This window comes from Lissotriton vulgaris, chromosome 7 (assembly GCF_964263255.1).
Source record: "Lissotriton vulgaris chromosome 7, aLisVul1.2, whole genome shotgun sequence".
NCBI lineage: Eukaryota > Metazoa > Chordata > Amphibia > Caudata > Salamandridae > Lissotriton > Lissotriton vulgaris.
Window position 1 is genome coordinate 1647351628 of NC_141695.1, and position 26437 is coordinate 1647378064.

A 26437-nucleotide genomic window follows, 5' to 3' on the forward strand; every position below is an offset into this window, starting at 1 on the left:
TCTAAATAAAGAACAGACATGTGTTTGTATATCACAGTACAAACCCATATCATATTAGATTTAAGAGAAAACATTTATCAATTACTAAAATTACATTCTAAATGACACTGGTGTAGGGGTTTTATAATTTGTGACTGCAACTTATTTCTCAATTTTCCAAACCCATTTAAGACTCTGATGTTATGAAACTAAGCAACTAAACCTTTCCTGTCTCGCATCAAGACAAGGTAGGAGTTGCATGGTGTAATCAGTGGGAGGTAACATATTTTAGGTAGTCAATTGCAAATGACTATATTATAGTCCATGACTTTAATGCTTAAGGATCAGTGTCTTTTGTAAGCTTTGTAAACACAGATGAAACCTCTTGCAGTTATATGCCTTTTCAAAGAAACACGAATTAGATACCACTGGTAAGTGAAACTCCACCATAGTTGGAGAGTTGCTGTTGCTGATTTTGTAAAATAGGTTAGAACTACGAGACAAATACTGTGTTCAGCAATATGCAACTATCGAAGAAATGCTACTGGAAAGTTCAACCAATGAAATGCAAAAATGGTTGAATCATAAATGAGATTGATACATTTATCTCACAAGGTGCTAAAACTCGAACCAAAAGACCAAATTGTAAGACCACTGAAGTTACATGAACATTAAGAGGTATCGCTGGACATTATGGCTTTGACTCAATATGCAATACTTATGTGTACATTATTTTCAGTTCAATATCAAGAATATTTAGTGTGTGTATATATATATATATATATATATATATATATATATATATATACACACATTCATTAACACACACACAAAGATAGCTATGAAACTTGTTTGAGTGCTTTTCTGTAAAAAATGTTATATAAAACCCATATTTCAAAGGGAATTGAATTATGAGAAATATATCACAGTTACCTGTCAAATACAGATTTCCTTATCATAATAACAGCCACCAAACTACTATGAAGAGCTTTACCGTTGTCATGAGCCACTAGGATTATGTGGCTAAGTTACCTAAATTATGCAGCAAAAAAAAGGCACATTATGCAGCACATTCTCTTACAGAATTACTTTCACCCATTTGCACTAGCAACTACAGTTTTTGTCAAATGTGCAAATTAGGCAAATTATGTGGCAAATATGGTAGATCCATAATTATGTGGCAAACGGTGCAGCCACATAATCTCAAACCTACTAGTGCTCACCACTGCCCACTGCTTTATCCACATTTTGCTCAAATAATGTAAATCTAATCATTCTTATTTCAATCATTGCATCCAAAATAAACATGTATTATAAAAATAAATACATAACGGGTAACATGTGTAAACGTACATTGCCATCTTGTGGTTTTTGTGACATTTACAAAACACACTTTGCTTTTGGCCTCTTGGTTTATGATGTGACAAGAAGCCCTCAATGGCAATATTGGACCATATTACATGGTTACCCATTATGTATCATAATACATATATGCACACACATATATGCATATGTACATATACATATATATATATTATATACACAGTTATACCTACAGACACTCGTGTGTGTATAAATATATATATGTGCGCACACGTACATACATGTACAGTATTAAACTCAAAATCGAAGTGTCTCGTCATAGCTAAATATACAAACATGCAGGTACAGATGTGTGTGTGTGTTGCACATGTACAGCAAAGCTTTATAAAAAAAGAATTAGATATTAAGTTGGTTTGACATGGTGTGTTTCTTCTTAGTTAAAGATAACTGGCTTCTCAAATGGTTCTAGCTCCCAGAGCAAAAATAAGCCTTAATGATCCAGGATCTTCCATCATTGCTTCTCTCGACGACATTCTGTGTTCAGCTGTGGTGCTTCCTCCAGTTGAGGACAGAAAAAGTTCCCAAGTGCCATTTTAAAATTCTGAGGGAGCCAATTCATTTTCTTCCTGACCACTCAGATTCTTCATAAAGCAGCCAAAGCGGTCATTGGTAACCCCAACACGCGATTGCTCCTCTTTAAAGTTTTTGATGTATATTTGGCCAACAACAGATGATGACTAGTGCGACCCTCAATAATCGCCTACCAGAGCCAGCTCTGGCGTCAAGTCTACGGTTATATTTTTGTACAGGGCACTGAATGTAATATTTGGAAAGTAGTTCAAATTGTTTAAACCATCCAAGGTTTGCCTCTCTTTCGACCTTCTCAGCAAGGAATATCTGTTGGCAGAAAAAAGTAAAGAAAATTAAATCATCATGCAGTTAAAAAGAACATAACTTTCAATTACCTCAAATATATTGACCACAATGTTAATAGGCAAACGATTCAAACTTCACCTAAATTATTTTATATGGAATGTAACACAATCCTAGACATTGCAAAAACTTTTAGCTGTTCATAGCTGTATTCAGGCATTTAACACTATGCGCGCTAGCGTTATTCTGCTCGCACGCTGATATTTTACAAAACGCACTTTACGTGACGAGCTGGGCTCGTCATCAGCGTGCGAGGAGGCTACGCCATGACGAGCCCAGCTCGTCATCAGCGTGGAAGGGGTTAAAGAAGCAATAATTTTGGCAAGCAAATGTAAATTCGAAAATTATTAATGTAGACGGTGAAAAGGGGGAGGATTATAAATCAAATAATTCAATGTCATCTATACATGATCTATCAAGTGTTTTTTTCACTACTAACACAAACTGTTCTCAAAGCAGCAGTTATTTCAGCAACTGTTCTCAAATTATCAGCTGGATCAAGAGGATGTTAGACTTTCAAAGAATACCTAGCAGGATGCATCTTTTCCATGTTGATATCTTGAGTCTAAAGTTCTCTAAAGTACAGCATTGTGAGGCGTGTATGCAATTAATATTAAAAGATTATACTGATTTGAGGGAAAGTTTCTTAATGCAAAAAGATGTTTCCTAAGGACTTGCAATGTAAACCATCTGTATGGCTGAAACCAAAGTCAAGTTTTAGGACATAACTGGGAGGCACAAAATATATAAGGCAGACAACTTATTATACTGAACATGTACATTTTAGCTTGGTATTTACTAAATACAACATTGCATAAGTTATAGGGCCTGTGCTATCACTGTGAGGCAGAAAGTAAAGAGAAAAATAAGCATTCCTGAGCTTCCATGCAAGAAATTATAATTATTTTGGTGAAGAACAGGGTTTGTGATATTTGCTGAATGTGTTTATCTTTTATTCTTAAAAAAGCTACATGTTGTAGAACTTGAATACCATGTGAACCAGAAAGTTAAAATGCTAGAAGATAATCAGAGTCGATTAACTTTACTTGAATTGCATATTATGTTGCACAGTTTGCTTGTCGACAATCCATAATTGAATCTCCCACCTTGTGTCCCTCACTACAGTGCAATTGTAGATTTGAGGCTATTAAAATAAGCATTTGCAGAGCCAATAGGTCTGCTTGCTTCTTAGGTGAAGCGTTTGGTAATAGTTGGGAGACAGAGCCAGTTGCTCCCAGCTCCCTAGAAATAAAATCCCAAAGTCGAGCAACATCTTAGACTGACACAATATGGGACCTGGGTGGTAGGTCATTATTACTCAATTGACTGCTTTAGCATAGTTAACCACCCTCAAAAAGAGTGTCATGAAAATAAATTAGAAAATTAAGCCTGCGTTCTACGAGCGAACGTAAAAGGCATGCACAGCAAACAATTATATAGCAGATACTTTTCAAGAAAGCAGGAGGTTCTTGTGTGCGCACGTCTTTACTTTGGGACCAAAAAAGGCATAAATAAATAAATAAATTATATATATATATATATATATATATATATATATACACATATATATATATATATATAAACATGCAAGGTTGGTTAATAATTAGCATTGTTTTCTTATGGCAGACCAACGCATCAAAAGAAGTGCCATCTTCTTTAAAAAAAGTTTTATAAATCAGGAATTATAATATAGCTGTCAGTAAAGTATATACATTAAATCACACTCACTGAGTCTCAGTTACAAGCTACACGATACGATGCCCCATCACAAACCCCTACGCCATTAAGAATATGAAACAGGACTGATGGACAGCCCATTCAAGCAATGCAAATCATGAAACATCCACGGCTAAAGAGAGTGGACAAAAGCACACACTCTCTCCATACCTATCACTGCCTTTTTAAAGAACTGATGAGATGAGGACTTCTGACAGCTAAAGTCATATGTAGCCAATATTAAAAATACAAATGTTTTCATATAAACTTTACATGCATAATTGGGTGTTTTTCCATGTTTATTGGTGGATTACAGCTCAGGTAGACAAATGTTTATAGCAGCCGTGGTCTCTGCAGGTAAGAGCGGTGGGGCCGGCTGGGGGGGATTTCGAGAAACGACAAGGGAAAATTATGTATTTATTTAATTTTCCCTGTGATCGTCTTTCTAAAGAGTAGTCTGAGCCTGTCAGACGTAAATTCCTCTGCCAGGCCAATAGAGAGACTAGAGCAAAATGGGTCACTGCAAAACCACCTCCAGCATTTAAAAAGCTTAGGCTGCGCCCCGGAGAAGCAACACACAACTCAACATTTAGCAATAAAATTACTACTATGTGGTTAATTGAGATGCCCCTAATATATGGAGCGTTTGACTCCGTGAGTTCTCCTCTAAGAAACTCCCTAAACGGGCTGAACCTTATTGTCAGCCCGTATTCAGTGGGCTACAGGGAAGGCTGGCACTGCTGGGCACAAACCGTGTTGGTTGAGGTCGGTGGTCTCTGGTGTCCAGAGTCGTACTTCTATGACTGCTTTTAATGGGCAAAGTACAACGCTTATGGCCCTGGACTCTCGGGTCAGTGAGGGGTGGTAATCAAAGGCTTCTCAGGAAGATTGGGTGAGACGGGGGAACAGGTCAGAACTCAAGAGTCACAGATAAGAAACAATAACATAATGTCCAGCCCTGTGCTTTATCCTTCATATAAAAATAAAGTACTTTATTCACACAGTAGAAATAATTAATTCATCATTTAACGAAACTACATAGTGGGTTGCAAACTATGAACAGGAATCTCTATAATGCAACTATCGCTGAAGCCTCTTGGTGATAAGATTGCCCATATGTGCGACCGTCTTATCTCTTAAAGAAAGAGTTGACTCGTTAATAGATTTCTGAACCTTAAAAAGTTCCACTCAGCATGGAGTTGGAGAGGGAGGAAATTCCAAAATGTGGCTGGTATCACGGTCTTGGGTTTGGGATGGACACTAGAAGCATCAACAACATGGACAAAATCAATTGTCAGATTTTGCACCTGGGAGTCTTCAGCTTCCCTAAAGCAGTAATCGGAGACAGGTAAAAGGATGGGGGGGTGGGGGGGGGGGGGGGGGGGGGTGCCTAGAAACATCATCACCTTGAACAACAGAAACTGCAGTTCCATCCTTCAACCCTACCATCTGCCGAATGACAGTGCTCAGGGACAACTACTCAGCAGCCATGCACTATCAAGTTCTTCGCTGAATTTCTAAAAGGTACCCCAGTCTTCACCCTCTCTCACTTCGGTGTCTCCATCTCAGTCATCCAGCTACAGGATTGCAGGCAATACACTTCCACTGTCTGGGGAAACGGTCTTCATCCTCCATTTTATGCTATGCTAAAACTGGGTGAGTCCTACCACCAAACTTACGCTAACACTCATTGCACATACATGCAACTGACATGCACCAGGGTTGCCAGCAGAAGATTCTTGGTGTCACAGAACAGCAGAATTTTAAACGAGAGTGCCAATAGGATTCTATGGCAGGACCGGAGGCTTCTGATTATGCTTTCTCATTTCTTTACTGCAACAACAGCAGCCAATGAAAATGAAAGTACACATGTAAAAAATAAAATTTCTCATGAGGCTTTGAACCACGCCTCTCTTACAACAACCAATCACAAAGGTATCATGTCTATAAATCCTGGAGACACTACTCCGGCCTCCTCTTTCTTTGCTGCTCCGCAGCCCAGATAAGTGCTCTTTCCTTTCATGTTTGCTCTATTACTAGTGCTTTATGCCTTTTACATTGGTTGATGCCATTGACTATTGTTTCTTATTATTCATGTATATTGCATGGTTTGATTGATCGCTTCACGCTCTCTTGGCACTGTTTATTCATACATTGTCCGCTTTGCTCTTAGATTGGGGCCGGAGCTTCGCTCCGTTCCCCGCTTCCCCGTGGTGGCGCGTGTTGCGCACCTAGGCCCGTCCGATCCTTCCCCCGACTTCCAGTCGTCGCTGCCCGCGGCGCACGCTTCGGCTAGCCGCACTAGTGAGGGGTTAGCCCCCCCTCGGGGACGAGCGTACGTAGGTGCCGTTAAGGCCTTACGCACGTCTCGGGGAGCCCGCGCACGCCGTGTTGGCACGCGCAGTTCTCGAAGGTGCCAGATCGACGCTCTGCCCCCGGCTGAAGTGGGGATCGACGCAGCTTGGGCCAGGAGCCGTGGGCGATTTCTGTGTTTTTTGGCAGCTTATATTGGTTCAGGCGACACCCCCTTTTCCCCCATTAGTCCTAGAGTGGGACTAGGCCTTGCTCTTGTCTTTTCATGGTATTTCCGGCTCCTGCGCCTGGCACCCTCCACCCTCTACGCCCTTGCTCGGGCTGGTCTTTGCTTCTCGCTGGGGATTAGAGTTGGAATTTCGGATTCCTGATTGCGATGGCAGACACTGAGTACTGCGAAGAGGAGGATGCTGTGTATGGTTATCAGGGACAGCAGGAATTCTATGAAGGGGACTCCATGGAGGAGATCATAGACAAAAAACTTGATGCCAAATTGGATAAAGCCCTTTCCTCGGCCCTCTCCCCTCTGGCCAAAAAGTTGGACCTGCTGGTCCCGGGTAAGCAGATGCCCGCTCCGGGCAAAGATCCCCTTCACCCCCCTCCCCCGAAGAAGGCGGCTCTTGACCTTTCCTGGCCGCATGCCCAGTCTTACGACAAACTTTATAAGTCCCAGGAGTCTCGATCCCAAGACAGGCCTGTTACCCCTCCCCCCACTTCCCCCCTGGTTATCACCACGACGGATACTGGCACCGATACCGATTTCTCGGATGCCGCTCCGCGCAAACGCCCTAAAAAGCGTAAGCACACTTCACCGGTCATTCCCACTCCCTTTTTATTTGATCCGACGGACATTGTCCACCCCAGATCATCCGACTGGGTTCCCCCTCCGGCGGTGGCGACCTATCTGGAGACTCATCTCCGCAAGGGATTCGACAAGGAGGTTCGTGCCCGCCTGAAATCTGAATGCCCGCGCCCTGATTTGCCCCACAAAGTGGCTCTCACACCGGACATTGATCCTTCCATGACCACTTTTCTTAAAAAGGACCCGAAGAAAGGGATTGATCGCGCGCTCAGAGCATGCCAGGATAAGGTCCTCGACCTTTCGGGCCCGTTGGCCAAGATCCTGGAATTGGCCCTGCAGGCGCAAGAGACTGGTGCCGCCATACACCCTGAGGTTCTGGCGGGTTGGGCTCAGAGGGCCATTTGTATGCTGGGCAACGCGAATTATGCCCTTACCTCTGAACGGCGAAATCCGTCCTTCTCCGGATCGACCCCCAACTGGTGGAATTGGCTTCCTCGGAGCCGGGTCCTTTGGCGGAAGGACAGTTGTTTGGGGACAATTTCGTTAAAGATATTGCAAAATTTGTGAACACTTTTGCTTCTTTGGACAAGTCTCAGGCATCGCTGAAACGTGTTCTGCAGGTCTCTGGTAGGGCCGGGCGTGGCAGAGGACGCTCGACCGGCCGCTACTCAAATCCCAGTCCTCAAAGAGGCTACGCCCTAGACGGGGAAGAGGGTACACGCAAGAACCGGATCAAGCCGGATTTTACCCGTCCCGATCACGCGGCTTCAGGGGCCGCTATAACAAAGGAATCAACCGAGGCTACAAGAACTTCGATAACCAATCTTCCGGTAAGTCTCTCTCTTCCTTTACTTCCGTTAGGGGGAAGATTGCACCATTTTGTCAAGAATTGGGCAGCTCTCACTTCAGATGGGTGGGTCCTTCGGACCGTCCAGGGTTACGAGATAGAGATGGTGTTTTGCCCCATTCAGCCCTCCCCCCCCCCCGTCCTCTCCTTTTTTCCCTTCTCGAACAGAGTTTTATAGACTCAGAACTAGACGAGCTTTTGGCAAAACAGGCCATTGCTGTAGGACCCTTCCTTCCGGGAGGCTTCTGCAGCAACGTCTTTCTTGTTCAAAAGAAAGGAGGCGGTCAGCGCCTCGTGTTAAACTTGAGGGATTTCAACCCCTTTGTCACGTATCGACACTTCAAGATGGAGGGCATCCATCTTTTGCGAGACCTTCTCTTGGAGAACGACTGGATGGTCAGACTGGACCTGAAAGATGCCTACTTGACGGTCCCAGTCTGCCCATCACATCAAAAGTTTTTGCAGTTCCCCTGGAAAGGGCGTTGGTTTCGTTACGAGGTACTTCCTTTCGGACTGTCCTCTGCCCCTTGGGTGTTCACCAAACTACTCAAGCCGGTGGTCTCCCGCCTCCGGGAGATGGGAGTTCGGTTGATTGTCTATCTAGATGATATGCTGATCCTGGCACAGGACCGGTCCCTCCTTCTCACGCATTTGGAGTGGACGACGTCCTTATTGCAGAATCTGGGATTCGTGATCAACACCAAGAAATCGGTGCTGATACCGGATCGGCAGATGGAATTCCTAGGCTTCCTGATAGACTCGGTCTCGGCCAGCTTCTCCTTCCTCTGCCGAAGATCAGGTCGATCAAGAGAGAAATCACAGCTACCCTGGCCAAAGAGAAGATTTCTTTGAGGGTTCTGGCACGGATCGTGGGCCTTCTGGCCTCGTCGATTCAGGCCATTTTTCCCGGACCTTTGCATTACAGAGCCCTGCAGAGGCTCAAGATCTTCTACCTACAGAGAAACTTTCACTACGATCATTTGATCCCTCTCTCCTCCGAGTCCAGGGAGGAGCTTCAGTGGTGGTTGGACCACATGTCAGCCTGGAACGGCCGAGCTATATTCGGCACAGCCCCGGATGTGGTGGTGGAATCCGATGCCAGCCAGTGGGGCTGGGGCGCTCGCTGCGGCGAGTTTGCCACAGCAGACGTTGGTCTGCAGACGAACTATCATTTCACATCAATTGTCTAGAGCTTCTGGCAGGGTCCTTTGCCATCAGATCTATCTCGCCGCTGAAGAGCAATTGTTGTATCCTCCTTCGGATGGACAATGTCTCCGCGGTGCGATACATCAATCGATTGGGCGGGACGAAGTCCCGGATGCTGGTGCACATTGCGAAGGAATTCTGGCACTTCTGCCTGGATCGCAAGATCTCCGTGGTGGCGGAATACCTTCCCGGGAAACTCAATCAAGTAGCGGATTGGCATTCCCGATTTCTCCGGGACTCCAGCGATTGGAGACTCCATCCATCGCTGTTTTCCCGGATCATGTCAGTACGAGGCCCATGTCGGATAGACCCGTTTGCCTCGCGCCTCAATGCCCACCTTCCTCTGTTTTACAGTTGGAGACCGGACCCGATGGCACTGGGGACGGATGCGTTCCTTCATCATTGGGGACATCAGAGGAATTATGCGTTTCCACCGTTTGCACTGATCCCGAGAGTAGCGGCATTGCTGCGCCGACAGGAGGCGACGGTGGTTCTAGTAACGCCTTATTGGTCGACTCAATCGTGGTTTCCCACACTGTTGGAATTGTCAATAGACCTCCCCTTCCGGCTCCCAGTCTTCCCAACGCTTCTGCAGGACCCAGTGGGAACGTGCCACCCCCTGGTCCTGCAGAACCAGCTGTCATTGATAGTATGGACGCTCTCCGGAGACATGAACGCCTTGCAGGCCTTTCGCGAGAGGCTTCCAGCTTTATGCAGCAAGCGTGGGCTCCTTCCACCCGAAAACGATACTCTGCTTCGTGGAAGAAGTGGGTGGGTTGGTGCCTTTCAAAACAGGTGGATCCCGTGGGATCAAATATAACAGAGGTACTGAACTTTTTGTCAGAGTGTGCGACTTCTGGCCTGGCCTACAGGTCGGTTAACAATTTCAGGTCTGCTATTTCTGCTGGTCACGACCACATAGATGGTAAACCTGTGGGGATGCATCCCTTGGTATGCAAGTTACTTAAATGTGTGAATGTGGCCAACCCTCCTCGGCCCAGGTATTCCACCATGTGGGATGTTAATAAGGTTCTGAATTTGTTGGAATCCTGGCCCGATAATGGTGATTTGTCTCTGAAACAGCTTTCTGCCAAGCTTACTATGCTATTGTGCCTTATTTCATGTCGGAGGGTTTCAGATGTCAGGGCTTTGGATTTGGCTGGGAGGATGTTTTCACCCCAAGGTGTATCCTTTGTCCTTACTAGACGTACTAAGACCATGTCCCGTTCGGTTGATTACCCTGCCTTTCCTCATAACGGCAGGCTGTGTGTTCTTCAGTGTCTTAAATGTTATGAGAAGCGTACTAGTGTACACAGGACAGATCCTCTGGGACAGTTATTGATATCCATTCAAAAACCGTTCAAGCCAGTCGCTGCTGCTACTTTGGCCAGATGGGTCAGGTGGATCATGTCGGAGGCCGGCATTGATATTTCTGCTTATGGGGCACACTCTGCGAGGGGTGCTATGGCTTCAAAGGCTTACTTATTGGGTTCCCGCTTGGAGGACATTCTGAAGGCAGCTGACTGGTCCTCAGACTCAATGTTTAAGGTGTTTTATTACAAAACGATTCCTCATGTTTCTGATGCTGTGATTGACGAGCTTTAATGTGAGCTTTGAACCAGCATAATCAGAAGCCTCCGGTCCTGCCATAGAATACAAAATTTTCTAGCTATCGCGACAAGAATTTTAGATTCTATTAAGGACACGGAGGCGAGGATTATCCCACCCGTTGGGACTGTTACACAACTGTTGTTGTTTGCGTGGTTTTATCTAACTGTTTTGCCCACCCTTACAACGATCTAGGTTGTGGTGGAAAATTTTTCTCAAACTTCCTTTTCTGCTCTAGGGAACGACTCCAACAAGAGTTGAAGACCGCCTGTGGTTTGGCTGCCGCTCCTTCCGGATGGAGGATTTCCTTTTTCGATTCAATATTTCTCCGTTGGGGATCTGTTATCCGTTGCAGTATTAAACTTTTCAGTGTGATGAGACTGTAACTGACTGTTCGCGCAAAGAAAGAGGAGGCCGGAGTAGTGTCTCCAGGATTTATAGACATGATACCTTTGTGATTGGTTGTTGTAAGAGAGGCGTGGTTCAAAGCCTCATGAGAAATGTTATTTTTTACATGTGTACTTTCATTTTCATTGGCTGCTGTTGTTGCAGTAAAGAAATGAGAAAGCATAATCCTCGCCTCCGTGTCCTTAATAGAATCTAAAATTCTTGTTGCGATAGCTAGAAAATTTTGTATTGCCTCTCCTTAAAACATAGAAAAGGGTCTCATCACAATATAGATTCAAAGAACATGGTACTCTGTCACAGCCTATTCTTGTGAACCCCACCAGGGCATGGACAATATTTAAAGCCCAATAAGAAGCCATGCTTGGTGAGTGCCTTAAGGTCACAGAACAGATTTAACAAATTGTATTAATCGGGACAGGCTTAGGCCACACGAGAATAGAAGGACACTAAGCTAAAATAAAAATCAGGATATCATTAAACTTAAAGAAACGGTACTCAAGCCATGGGTATATGTCCGTGCACCATGGAGAGGACATTCCCGTTCCAATACTGATGCAATGAGTTGGACGGTCAAATACAAAAAGCGTTCTATTTAATTTCCATTAACCGAAAAAATAACAGACCTCCCCACTCCCAATAATTGTGAGGTGGTAAATAATGTTTCATCTACCTTAAAGTTGCCTAAAACAACTAGCTTTTGCAATCAAATGTACCACAGGAAAGTTGCCATGCAAACCTAAGATAGTCCCTTCATTCTGAAGTCTGTCAATAGCTTTAGGGTAGATACAGTCAACTCAATTTCTCTGATCCTACTGAGGACTCTGAAAATTGTGGTCTGAGGGGTTTTAAATATCACCCTTCTCAGGCAAGCATTCATTCACCACTGCACCCATAGGATAAAATAGCGTGCCTGACTGTCATCAAAGACCAAGTAGAAAAATAGCAATCCATGAGAAAACCGAGAGCCAATTACAATTACAAATTTTGACAGGAAACTCATCAGTACAGGCATGCTATGTGTAACCTAAAGATAAAAGGTACTTAATACTAGCATAATGGATCAGATAGCCTTCAAAATTACTCTGATATATGTTCTGAATTTAGATCCCTTGTGATGCCTAAAGCAAACATAATGACTTCACAGGCACTCTGTCGAAACCTCAGATTTTAAAATTTACATTATTTACATGGAAATCTTCTTCCTGATCAAACTCTCATATGTCATGCCGCCCACCTCGATACCCGCATACACGGGATGTATCCACCCCCTGCCCATTCCTCTTCCCCCCCTCCCTTGGAGCGCAGATCGACTGGCTCCGTGCCCCCCCCCTGACGCCCGTCGCCAGTATCCCCCTGCTTAGACCCTGCTAGCGCCCACACGCTTCTCTCCCACAGTTTTGTCCCCCCCGTTCTCTGGTGCCACCACTATATGGACAGTACAGACCTCGATCCTACGCTCTCGAGGCAGGATCCTACATACCTGCTATTATCCATCGCCCTATTGGCGATGCAGATTCACTGCCCTCCGGCCTGCGGGCGTATTTGTACGATCTACACTGATTATTCGAGGAAATGTATATTTGCACCAGTTGTATAAAAGCCAGAAAAAGTTGCACGCTTGGCTGTTCGTGGCTGAATGTTGAGGCCACGTCAGCAGATCATTTACACTGTACCTGCATACTTTGATGCAACAATAAAACAAATTTAAAAAAAAAAAAAAATGTACATGGAAATCTTCTGACGTCCCACCCCTGCAAGTGAAAACCATATGCGCTTCCCATAAACCTCTTTTGTAATGCTGAACTTCTAATTATTATTTTTTACTATTTTAATCATATTCTAATGATTTGTAAATTATAAATAAATGTAGTTGCACATTGAATAGGTACTACCTGTGGAGGAGGCTGTCCATGTTTAACTGTGCCTGTGATATCTAGCTAGTTATCAACCACTCTTCTAATCGTACAGATAGTCTGGAGACGCTCAAAATGTACACAAAAAACTGTCAAAACTAAATAAAACTGAACAAATTAAAACTGAACCAAGCTAAGGGGCCTTATTGCATCTTCTGGCCCTCAGAATCTTTCTATCCACATAGGGCAATTTCCTGCTCAGACCATCCAGAACCTAAGCGTTCTTTCTGAACATAATTGGCCTAAAGGACCCCAGATGCCATTAGTAATTGGAGCAGAATACTTTCATCTTAATCTGGACCACCCTCAAACAAGTCTCCAGGCACAAACGTTGATTATTTGCACCTCCCTGCATTCATAATATATTGCTTCAGGAGGCTTCAAAACACTGGGGCGCGTCTCTGGTCAGACAATCACCCGAGAGTAAATATCAGCCCAGTTCTCACATCCATCCAGCAACTTCAGGAGGCACCGCCATAGAATACCATAATAAAGCACCCTGTGGAGGTGTTCTAAAGACAAGATCCTTTCTTATGACCGAAGAAAATTGTATACTTCTTGGATACCAGAAACAGCACTCTGGTATGCTTCTTTTGCTAAAGATCCCTTGAACCTACAAAGTCTGGGCACCAGACTACTTGAATCCAAATCTGGTTACAAAAAAAGTGGAAGCCCCTTTTCAAGTGCTGAATCAGACAAGATTTCATCCAGAAAATATCTATATACTCACCGCTTCTCAACACTACCTTTACTCTGATATTGCAACCTAGAGAACCAAGAGGCCCAACATTACCGTGCACTCAGTTAAACACAGATCAAGCAACAAGTAGTCATGTCATTCTGACACAACAGTGTCCATGTACAGTAGTTACTTTCTACTCTCCTGAAGTTTATGAGGAGCAAAGCACAAGGAGCCTGTAGTAATTTACTGTATAGAAAGTGAGGTTGGAATAGTCTTTAAGAAGGTAGGGGATATTGGACTTGGTAGATGCAAGATAGGTTGGCACAACCCATTCTAGATTTCCTTCTATATTTCAAGGAGGATAATATTTGGGGCTGGAGGTATGGCAGAGAGAGGCTGGATGGCAGGCATCATGTGTAGGTTTGTTAGTAGGGTGCACACGAGTTTGTCAGAAGACATCCACTGCCTATCATATGTGCCATAGCCACCTTTAACCCCTTAACTGGTGGTCCTGTGGGGCAGTCGTGGTTTGAGGGGGGATCTTGAAAAAAACAGGAGGAAAAAAGGCCATAGATTCCATGCAATATTTGCTAACTTCACCATTTGCAAACAAGTTAACTCCCATTTTGTAGCTTGTCTGTGAGAAGCATCTTTATTAACGCCCCCATTGTTTAAGACACTCAGAACCATTCCGTGAAAATCATTGTTCCCATTGTTGATTTAGAGAGATGCAAAATTCAGTTTCTTTCCACGGGTAGTAATATTGTGTCCAGTACTTCATACCAAACTCTTCACACTTATAAGCGTGGGTATAAAGAGCTATATCAATGTTATCAATGTAATAGTAGTCTAATAACCTATACATTTGAAATCAATTAGACTAATAATTCCATGTGAATTAATGCGGCAGACAACTGGTTAACCAAATACAATTAATTCAGAATAAAGTAACAAATGCATTGCAGAGAAGCCACAGCACAGACAAGCTTACATCTATAACTACTTTTCTAAAAGGCAAGATACATAACAACCCTAACAGCAAATATAATAGTAAACAGTTTTCCATAAAACCTACCTTCCCAAGAACTGAACCTCCCCTCTATGGTGGTGAGGAATTGATTTGTACTTCCCTAGGTCTCCTCTTGGTCGTGTCACTGAGTAGCCAGCATACTTCACCCTGAAAAGGAAAGATGCGGTTAATTGAGCATGTAAATCTGCATAAAAACTAAGAGTTTGTATATTTACATAAAAGTCAGTTGTTTAGAATTATGTATTGAACAAGGGTGTCAATGAATATAAGAGAGTCCCACACACAGATTTGAACAAAACACTGTTCATGTTACACTGAGCACTTTGTTTAGAGACTGGTAAGTTGATTAGCTGAAAAAATAGATCAAAATAATGACATACTTCCAAAAAAAACATAGGCGGAATGGTGAATGTTGTGCATGAAAACAAATCAGAAGCCTGCATGTGAATACGTCTATGCAACATCATTTAATTCAAAGTTACTTGGAGTTTGGTTTACGAAGCTCATTTGCAACTATTTAAATTTTAACAAAACAAATTCAAACATTATGTTTTTAATGATACCATTTGAAATTCGGGTACTTGCTCCTTAGCCATCATATTACTGATGTAGCATTTTTTTGCCTACCAAATCCCTCGGGTACGTTAATTTTTACACATCTAAAACTCCATTGAGTTTTGAACTTGACGGAACCCTTTGAGTACATTATTGAAATAATAGTAAATTTTCATATTACTTCATTTATAGGACTTCATCTAGGTCATAATTTCACAAAGTCGGTGACACATTTCCTTTAAGTCAAGTGGAATTACACCCTTTAATATCAGATCTGAAATCTGGCATTGTTATTCAGCAGCCGCGTTTTTATTTCACCACAAAACACATAATAAATTAACTTTTAATTGATTTACATAATTTTGTTTCTTATTGAGAGATACACAATCTGTAACAAAAAACATACTCTCAAACTTGATAATCTGACTTTCCAATTCCGCTATTTCATCACTTAAAATAATTACAATATAGCAAATAAGTACCATACAGTGGATTTCCTATTAGTAGCTGGTGATAATGCTATGCTATAGAACCTATGAACAAAAGAACTTGATGCCTCTAGTTTCTCAATCTGAATTTTACGTGTTCTGTAAATTTTGAAAATGTGTCAATTCACTCTAACAAAAAGTAAGTCAAGCCATATCGGAATACTTAAAGTTCAGGGAGGAAGGAATGAATGCATTTGAGGTTGATCCAACTGTAATGGGAAGTCTACATACTGCAGATAGAAGATTGTTGCATTCTGTTGTACATTTATACTGCTTTATTCTGTTCCCCTTGCCTTTCCCTGTCTGGGTCTGCTGCCTGGAATGTATGATGCGTGCCTGCATCTTACATCCTGGGTTCCAGATTCCAGACCAACTGTATTATATGATCTGTATCTGAACCTGTACTGATGTGCTGTGCTTCAACTCCTATTCTTGTATTAAACTCTTTCATGAAGTTCAATTACAAGCCTCCTTGGATCTTTTCATTGGCGACGAGGTAAACCCTGCTATTTCTGCCACTTTCCTTGAAGCACAGGAGCAGAAATTTTAATTTTTGAGACTGGATGACAAAAGAAGAAAACCTGAAACTACTTTTCATCCTCTCTTTCTTCAAGATAACTCTGAATAATCCTTCTACGTCGTAATTGCGGAGATTTACGACCTACCAGTGTTCTTATAAATATTTTCAAAACTTTTCCTGCTTATCAACAGAAAAAGAAAACGACAAGTAGTACTTGAAAATCACCGTTTCTACCTTCGTGTGTGGCGCTTATCCTGGTGTTTCCAGCGCTCCTACTCCGGCGGATGGGTGATGTAAAGAACTCTTTTTATCTAATTTTGAGCCTTTTCCGATATTTGTGTGCACTGCGCGAGGCTGTCGGCAAGCTCGAGACAAGTCAACACGCGCTGCGTCATCATCACGCGCTGCGTCATCGTCATCACGTGACACGTCTCTGCCGTCACAACGCTGCACGTCTCAGCGCCATCTTGTGTATCCATAGCAACAGGATACACAGTTTACCGGAGACGCTGAGAGGCTGAGAAGTCGATGTTTATGCAGTCCGGATCAGAATTCACACGCCGGAAGGTAAAAACAACTATAATTACACGCCGGTAGATCGGATAGACGATATCTTCGCTGTTCTTCAATTTTCAAGTACTTTTACAAAAATTACGTTCGTTTTAAAGGAAAGAAGAATTAAAGGATTTCTCTTTCTTTTCAAATACTTGACTACTATCCTACTACAGAAAAGTAAAGCGTTGTATTTTACTTTGCTTCATTCATTTTTGTGTAAGCTATCACTTTTGAGAAACTGTTTTTTTTTTTAAAAAAGAGTACCTCTACTTTGCTAGCCAGTATGCAATTCGACCCACCTTCAAAATTTTTACAAACCAAAGGAGACCCGCCCATCCCTTGGACCAGATGGAAGGAAGAGTTTTTTACTTACCGTAAGGCTATGGATGGTGAGAGGATGTCAGCGGAAAGGAAAAAGAACATTTTTTTACATTGTCTTGGGTCAGAAGGACAACTTGTCTTTAGAACTTTACCTCCTGTGAGGTCTGGAGGTGATTCAAATGTTTATGATGAGGCTGTGCAAAGAATAGAGGGAAGGTTTAAACCAGTAACCAGTGTAGCCTTAAATAGGTTCAAATTTTATACCAGGGTACAAGAGGAGAATGAGTGTTTTGACGATTTCTTAACTGCTTTACGTGCACTTTCCCTCCATTGCAATTTTGGTCTAATAACTGACGAAATGATTAGAGATCAAATTGTAGTGCATGTAAAGAACAAGAAGGTACAAGAGCAGTTATGGATTTTAGGGGATCCAAGTCTAGAGACTGCTATTAGTACAGCTAAAGCTTTAGAACAATCTGACAAGTGGATTAAATCCTTAGACAAAGCTTCTGTTCATACTACTCCTTCCACATCTACTGGTGAGGTTAGCACAGTAAATGTGAAAACGCAAAGTTCTAATAAATATGATGGCAAAGGTAAACAGTTTTACTGCTTTAGATGTGGAAGTCCAGATCACATAGCTTCTTTTCCACAGTGTCCCGCTTTGAATAGACAATGTAATAAATGTAATCGCACTGGACACTTTTCTAAATATTGTAAAACTTCTGTTAAGCCTATTAGCGATTACAAGAAGCCTTCTTCTAATACTCCCGGACGTACCAATAGTAATGTATCTTACGTTGCGGAGAGAGAGAGTAATGATTCTTCGGTTAGAGAATCTGGTATCGTAATTTCTATACAAACCTCGTTTGATATGACACTAGCAGATAGTCTACCATCTCCAAAGAGTCTAGTGAACATCCTGGGTAAAACTCTTGAACTCATGGTGGACTCCTGTTCTCCGTGGACTATAATTACTCGTGATTATTGTGTGGAGTCATTTGGGAATCTGATTGATGTAAATTCTTTGTGTGAACCAGATATTGATGCTTATAATTTTGACACTTCCAAGATCAGTTTTATAGGTTTTAAAGAAGTCCCTATTATTGTAAAAAAACAATTCTGCAATTATTAAGATGTATGTAGCATCCAAAGGTGTAAATGTACTAGGTTGGCGGGATCAAGCTAAGTTGGGGATCTCTTTGAACCCTAGGTTGAAAGATCCTGTGTGTGTACTAGCTATATCTGATGGGGACTATGACATAGCATCTATGTCTAAAGAGATATCTAACTCCTTTCCCAATGTCTTTTCTGAAAAACTGGGGATGTTGAATGGTTTTACGCACAAAATCAAAGTCAAACCGAATACTGTGCCTCTGAGGCAGAAGTTAAGAGGTGTTCCCATTAGTGTCAGGGAGGAGCTCAGAGTCATGCCCGACAACATGGTCAAGGATGGTGTCATCGAGGAGGTAGAATCCTCTGAATGGGTTTCGCCTATTGTTTTGGCGATTAAACCTGACAAAACTATTAGGTTGTGTGTAGACCTGAGAGCGTTAAATAAATGTTTGGTCATAGACTGTCACCCATTACCTAACATAAATGAAATGTTGTGCATGCTTGATGGAGCCTGTGTGTTTTCCACATTAGATCTTAGGTCTGCATATCACCAGATAGAGCTCACGGAAGACTCAAAGCACTTCACCGCTTTCATCACTCCCCACGGACTGTTTCAATTTAAAAGAATGCCTTTCGGCCTAGCGTCGGCCGCTTCTGTTTTCCAGAGGGCAATGTATCACATATTCAAGGACCTGAATGTCTACGTCAAATGCTTTCAGGATGATATTCTTGTTTTTTCTAAAAATGTCTCTGAGCATGATACTCACCTTAGGGAGGTTTGCTCCAGGTTGGAGAAGTTTGGTTTGACTATCAAAGCTAGTAAGTGCAAGTTTTTTTGCAAAACAGTAGACTATTTAGGTCATTCACTTTCAGGGGATGGAGTTGTACCAAAAAAGAATCTTGTGGATGCTATTGTTAAGGCTCCTTCCCCGGACAATAAGGAAAAATTGCTTTCTTTTGCAGGGCTTTGCGAATATTATAGCAAATTTATCCAAAATTTTGCAAGCAAAATGGAGCCCCTTAGAGAACTAACTAGGAATTAAGCCAAATTTATTTGGTCTGAGAAGCAGGAACAAGCTTTTAAACAAATCAAAGAGGAAATTGTTAATGCTCCTACTTTGAAGTCTTTTTGTGTTGACATAAAATGCATTATTACAGTCGATGCTAGTCTTTATGGCATTGGTAGTGTGTTAAGTCAGTCATCGGGTAAGGATGAGTAGTGTGTTGCCTTTTCCTCGAGGACATTGTCTCCTACGGAGAGAAGGTACTCCGTAATTGAAAAGGAACTTCTGGCCTGCATTTGGGCTGTTGAACACTTCAGGAATTATGTTTGGGGCAATCGATTTGTACTATGTACAGATCATAAACCTTTGGTTGGGATTTTATCTCCTGGAGGCGGATGGAACTCCACAGCGCGCATAGCCCGTTTGTCTTCACGCCTTCAGGAGTATGATTTTGAGATTGTGTATGTTCCTGGTAAGTGTAATGTGACTGCAGATTTTCTTTCAAGGTTCCCTTGTGAGGATTCTCCAAAGGTGGATAATGACATCGATGTTGTTGCCTCAGTTGGAGATTGTGTTTCAAAGGAGTTCATTTCTTTGTCGGAAGAAGAATGGGTTGTTGAACTTGGCAAGGATGTGGTTTGTCAACATCTTTTTGATTTTGTTAGGAATGGTTGGCCACCCTGTAGGGGTGTTTCTCCGGATATAGCTCCTTTTTGCCAAGTTTCATCGGAAATTGAAGAATTTTCTGGTCTACTTTTCAAGGCTGGTAAATTAATTCCGCCCCAATCCTTACAAGAGAAGATTCTGCTTCTCGCTCATCAGAGTCACATTGGCATGTCATCAATGAAACGTCTGATTAGAGAGAGCTTTTGGTGGCCGGGAGTGGACAAAATGGTTGATAGGCTTGTAAGAGATTGTTCGCATTGTGTTAACAGTGATAAAATGCTTCATGTGACCTCAGCTCCCCTCAAGCCTGTGTCCTGGCCCACCTTTCCCTGGCAGAAGGTAGGATTTGATATATCTGGCCCATTTAAACAGTTGCCTTACAATGCTCGTTATGCTTTAGTTCTGGTGGACTACCACTCCAAGTGGCCCGAAGTAAAGTTTGTCAGTACTGTTTCTTCCCACTCGGTTATTCTTTTTCTTAAAGAAGTCTTTGCTAGAGAGGGATTTCCTGAAACCTGTGTCACAGATAATGGGGTTCAGCTTGTTTCGGCTGATTTTGAGAAATTCCTCAGTACATGTGGCATCAAACATTACACCACCTCTCTGTATGAGCCTAGGGAAAACGGCCAAGTTGAACGCTTTAACCGTGTCCTTAAGGATTGTTTGAATGATGTGCAGACTTCGGATGATGGTTGGTTGGATCTTGTGAGGAAAAGGTTGTGGACATATCGCATCACCCCTCATTCTGTTACTGGCGTTAGTCCCTTCAGACTCCTTAAGGGTAGGGAGCCTCCTTCTGATATATGTCCCTGGTGGATTAAAAAACTTGATGTAAATCACTCTGCTTTGGACCTTGCTGCTGTTGCCAAACGGGTTGAAAACAAACAACTACAAATGAAAACCCTGTTTGATTCCAAAATGAAAACCAAAGATAGTGATTTTGTGGTGGGGGAATGGGTGCGAATTAAAAAACCTGGTTTTCTAGTCAAGGGTTTTTCTAAATTTTACCCTCCTATCAAAATTGTTAAAGTTTTCAAAAATAGCGTTGTCACGCAAGATGGTAGAGTCTGGAATGTCCGCAGAGTGGCTAAGTATTACAATGTTGAAAATGTACGTAGCTCTCCTTCTTCTGCTCTTGATTACTGCCAAAGGAGATCTGATGTTTTTCCCGCTATGTCTTCTCCCAATGCTGTTCATGTAGATTCTTCTGTTGCTTCCAGAGTTAAGGCTTGCAATAGACAAAAGAATGTTCCCAGCAGATATTTAGATTAATGTGCTCCCATCTTTCTTTTTTTTTAGGGGTAAGATGTGTTGCATTCTGTTGTACATTTATACTGCTTTATTCTGTTCCCCTTGCCTTTTCCTGTCTGGGTCTGCTGCCTGGAATGTATGATGCGTGCCTGCATCTTACATCCTGGGTTCCAGATTCCAGACCAACTGTATTATATGATCTGTATCTGAACCTGTACTGATGTGCTGTGCTTCAACTCCTATTCTTGTATTAAACTCTTTCATGAAGTTCAATTACAAGCCTCCTTGGATCTTTTCAAAGATTAAAAGAATTTACTACTTGAAAGTTCTAGGTTTCTGTGGGTATGAATGGCCATGCTGCTTTATGAAGTCATGGACTCGGACTTCAAATATTGAGCAATTTGCTGTCTGAGAGAGACCACTTAGGATATTGAGGAGAACATTTCATCCACAAGAAATGAAGGGCAGCCTCCTACTAGACCAAGAATAACATAATTCTGGCCTCATTCTGTAATTTTAAACACCTTGGTTCATTAAAAAGCTGTGCTCTTAAGGGTGGAGGACGGGTATACAGAGGAAGGTGCCTAAGATGTCTCCTCGTATGTTGTGATGGTTTTAGTTGCTTCCAATTATTTGGCCCTTCGCCAATATAATATTTTTTTATGTCTTCTGTGCAGTTAATAACTTTCTGGATGTCCTGGAATACATAGAGGGTATAAAATATATGTTAGATCCTTTTTGACCCTTGAATTAAAATGATGCGATTTAGTTGCTGCTATGTAGTTTGTTGCATTTATGCCATCCCTTTCCTGCTTCATTAAGAGTTCTACTTTACTGTAGCAGAATGAAGATGGGTTCTATGTACATTGAGGTCTCCTCTAAAGCAGTCCTGAAAAGAGTATGTTTTTTCCTCAAGCTCACATTTTGTTTATCAATTTTGAGACAAGTGTTTTTCCCCAAACTATAATCTTTTGAATTGGTGATAACTTGTCACCTACCAATTTTTAGGCTGGTATTGTACAGATTTAAACATTAAACAATTTAAATGCCTCAAACGAGAATGGTTCCATTGCTTATTATAAGAGTTTTCTCTAATTTCTTTTTGAGAAGTGTCCAGACCACTGATAGAATTACCCATTCACTCCCATAATGCAGCTGAAATTAAATATGGCCATGGTGGATCCAGAAAAGAAATTCTAAGTAAAGTGTGAAGTAAGCATATCTGTTATATGAATCCAGCCATTGCTTTGGCCCATTTTTTGAGTAGGCGAATATACTCTCAATGCTTCAAGGCGACTCCGAAATAAAGGAGTCAGTTTGCCTACCTTCCTGAATGGCTAATAAATGGTAATCTCCTAAAATGGCTCCATGGTGCTTGATGCTCATCATTTAATTCAACACTTACAGAAAATGTTCCCCAAAATGTGGATTACAGCGAAGTTGTCAATAGATGCGTCCCACAATCCATGAGAGCTTAGGTGGTCAAATAAATAGTACCTGTCACTACTCTGAATTTAAGATTAATCACTTGAAAGTGGCAAACAATCAGGTTGCTCAGAACGACCACAGCTAGCCCACATCTGCTTGGGCCTATCTTATTTTTGTCAACTTTGCTATCCTAACATTGCTCCAAAGAGTTAACCTCAAGTTCTTAACAGTCTGTGAGTCACATATCTGATATGGCAAGTAACATCCTGCTTACTTACTGGTGGGAGGTTACATGGATCTAAACAATCGTGCCCGCTTCATCCACTGGTCAGGAAGGAGGGGAGCAGAAGAGACATTCTGTTTTAAACAAATTGATCAACTATAGGGGTTAGCTCCAGTCCAGTGTATTCATTGAGAGCAAATCATGGCAACTTCTGACAATCCTTGCAAATGATTATGGAGTAGTGATTGGTGAATGCAAAGTCTGCCATTTCTATAATCATTTGCATACATTATAAGTGGTGGGACTACTATAGTTATCTAGAAAAAACTCAATTTCACTGACGCTATAAACTAGTTATGTAATCCTTCCTCCAAATCGACAGTTATTATAAACTTTTTCACAAAGTACATCAGCGACCATTCCGATAAATTCTAGAAATCAGTCATAAATAGTTTGGTTTTTTTAAAGAAAGAAAATACTCAAATTGACTTATAGCGTAACTACACATGAAAGTTGTACAATTTTATTATGAATGAATATACACTACCTGTGCCAAAGATCGTCATCTTCACCACCCCATCCCCAAAAGGCATTAGGAAAGCCGTTAATCTTCCGGTACTGTTCAACTGTTAAACCACTCACACCACCAAAGAATTCTGCATACGGAAGTCTGAGCAAAGACAAAAGAGAAAATAAGCAATGACACGAGAGCTCTTCTGTTTTGATATTGGAACAATTCATGCAATTATTATGAGGCCAGTGTTGATAGTATTCAACTATTAAAGATTAAAGCTTAAAAATTCAGGAAAAAAGCTCTTCCATCATGTTTTTATTATAGAAAAGGACAAAACACCAAAGCCTATGTTCTCTCAAAACGAAAAGGAAAGTAATGCATACATGTTTTCAAAGGACCGAATTTGCATATGTTTATACGCTTATGTCCCCTACATACAGAAAAAGTGCCTCAAGTTTTTTACATGAACTGCAGTTTTACAGTATTTGACAGATGTAAAGATTTAGTCATAAATGCATACCAACAGATGAAATACTGTAATAGAAAATTAAATGTATGTAGGCCAAAAAGGCTTTATGCTGGCAATTAATTATTTTGACTTGTTCATGAACTAATATTGACACAGGTGGTGGATCTCCATCTCGGAGAATAACTAAAATGAGAAATCAATTCTTAAGGCATTTTATGGACACATTTGTTTTTAACTGGGCTATTCCCTAATTCCACAAAATTATTCTCACTGTTCCAGTAAATGAATTGGAGGTATTTGCAAATATTTTGCTTTAAAAACAAAATTACCAAAATAATATAAAACTTTCTTTAAAAATATACAGCCTTGTTAGTCTGTTTTTGTGACTGCAAAGGGATTTCATCGTGCCTTTGCATCATTCATCATCATCAAAGGCATTTCGTCTTTTTTCTTTTGGCCATTTCAACAGAGTTTTATTTAGGAAATAAAGTCTTATTAGGGTAGGCCCAAGACAAGAATTCTGGTCAACCACAAACTAACAACCCAATACAATATTGGATGTGGGACAATGCAAGATGTTTTTTTCATATTTCTGTTTGATTTATTCATAGAGCCATTAGCTAAAACAAGGAGGCAAAACCTATATATTGTTCCTTTTGCTTGGCCGAATCACCCTGGAATCTTCCACAATGATCTCCATGCACAAATGTTAGAATACAACTGAAGAATAATATCAAACTGCATGGTTACTCAAACTGGAGAGTTCTTCCACTTGTACTCTTTCTGAATTCAAGTACTAATATGGACTGCACTGTGGAAATCTACCTGTACACAAAACAATGATAGTAGAGGTCACAGTAAAAGGCTGTATAACCATTGCTACCAACTGATATGAAATTCTACTGGAAATGTTGGTAATGAAGTTGGCACAGCTGTAGAAAACCTATGGCAAGTACTTCACCATACATGCTTGAAATTAGCTGCTCAAAGGCAAACATTCTTCCAGTCAATAGATTAAGGTCCCCTTTCAAGTTATCCATGTTTTTTCAGAAGCAACATGATCAAAGTAGTGCTCATGGAGCGAACAAGCTAAAGATGAAGATATAAAAATGTTTGAGGATTGTTCTCCGGTAAACTCATATTTGAAATTTGTGAGCAACATCATGATTAACCACATGAGCGCTGCGCAGATTCCTGCGCTGTGCTGAACGTTCTAATGAGCCAAAGGGCTATGACGGAACCGTTCCGTCATGAGCATCGAAGGGATTAAGCAACTTGACATCCATGTGGGGCGAGTGTAACACTATTTAAATTTGAGCTACCAACTAGACATAAAATGTGTTCAACTGCTGACTTAAATGTAATTGTTAGGCAATGACAGCAGTCACAACTTCAATATGAAAGATGTGGATTTCAAATTCTCTGACAGGCCAATGGTGTTTTGGATGCAAAGACAGGAGGAGCAGCGGGACAGTACACTAATCAAGAGACCAAATGCACAAAAGGGAGAAGCCCACTACATTTTTATGTCTGGCTAAGAGACAGCTATAGATGTCATGCCAGGCTCATGTTTCCTAAAAACATTACAATGAAAAATATACTGCTATATACACATAGGGGCTTACGGCCAACACTTTTCATCCACTTGTCTGTTTAAGTGACATTCACATTGTGCTTTCATCCCTCACAGGCTACAGTGTGAGGTAAATGGACAGTCATTGGCTCGCTTTGCTGTGAATTATTGCATTTATTTATTTATTTATTTTTAACATTTGTTAAGCGCGAACAATTGCCCGCAGGCGTCTCGGCGCTGTACTTTGTATACTCTCCTGTGCGGTCTTACGAGGTTAGAGGTTGAATAGCCATGTCTTTAGTTTCTTTCTGAAGGACATAAGATTTGGGCTGGATCTTATGGATTGCGGGAGTGTGTTCCACAGTTTTGGGGCGGCAACTAGGAAACGTCTGTCTCCCCAGTTAACCAACTTAGTTCGTGGTATAACCAAATCGTTCAGTTTGGCTGAACGGAGTGTCCGAGAAGGAGTATATGGGACAAGATGGTTTATCAGGAACTGAGGTGCTTGGAGATGAAACGATTTATAGACAATGCACAGTGTCTTGAATTTTATTCTGTTCCTGATAGGGAGCCAGTGAAAACTTCTCAGCGTCTCAGTTATAGGCCTTTTGCCTTACACTTGTACCATTCCACCTACAAAAAACCTATTTTAGAGCATGGCCTATCCCTGCTGAACTTTCATTTTTTATTTTTGCGATGGTCATTTTTATTTACTTTTTTGGGAGATACTTGGAAGTTTTACTCATTTTTGTATTACTTTTACACTTTTATACCTATTGCATACGTTTGTAAAAGAAATATTATAATAATGCTGGCTTGCCAAGGTCAAATGTATTGGCCTTGGCAAAGTTGTTTCTTATTTGACGTTGTTACAACCTAATATGATTAGTCTCAAATGGGTAACTCCACTGATTCTTAATTACGTGACTACTTTAGTAATTCTAAATATTGAAGCATGTGATCAGAAGTTTCTATCAAAAAAGTGACCCGACGT

The 26437-nt window shown here is 41.5% G+C and overlaps 1 protein-coding gene across 1 annotated transcript in view; it reads right to left on the minus strand.

Annotated features, from left to right (window-relative positions):
* Positions 1-1710: 1710 nt before the first annotated feature.
* The window catches only part of B4GALT5 (beta-1,4-galactosyltransferase 5), a 164348-nt gene continuing 139621 nt past the window's right edge, over positions 1711-26437 (minus strand). Inside the window, exons 7-9 of the mRNA XM_086932629.1 lie at positions 23435-23557; positions 14806-14907; positions 1711-2199 (exon numbers count right to left, since the gene is read on the minus strand). Coding sequence (XP_086788755.1) covers positions 2052-2199; positions 14806-14907; positions 23435-23557 — 373 coding nt within the window. The 3' untranslated portion in view covers positions 1711-2051. The remainder of the gene's footprint in view (positions 2200-14805; positions 14908-23434; positions 23558-26437) is intronic.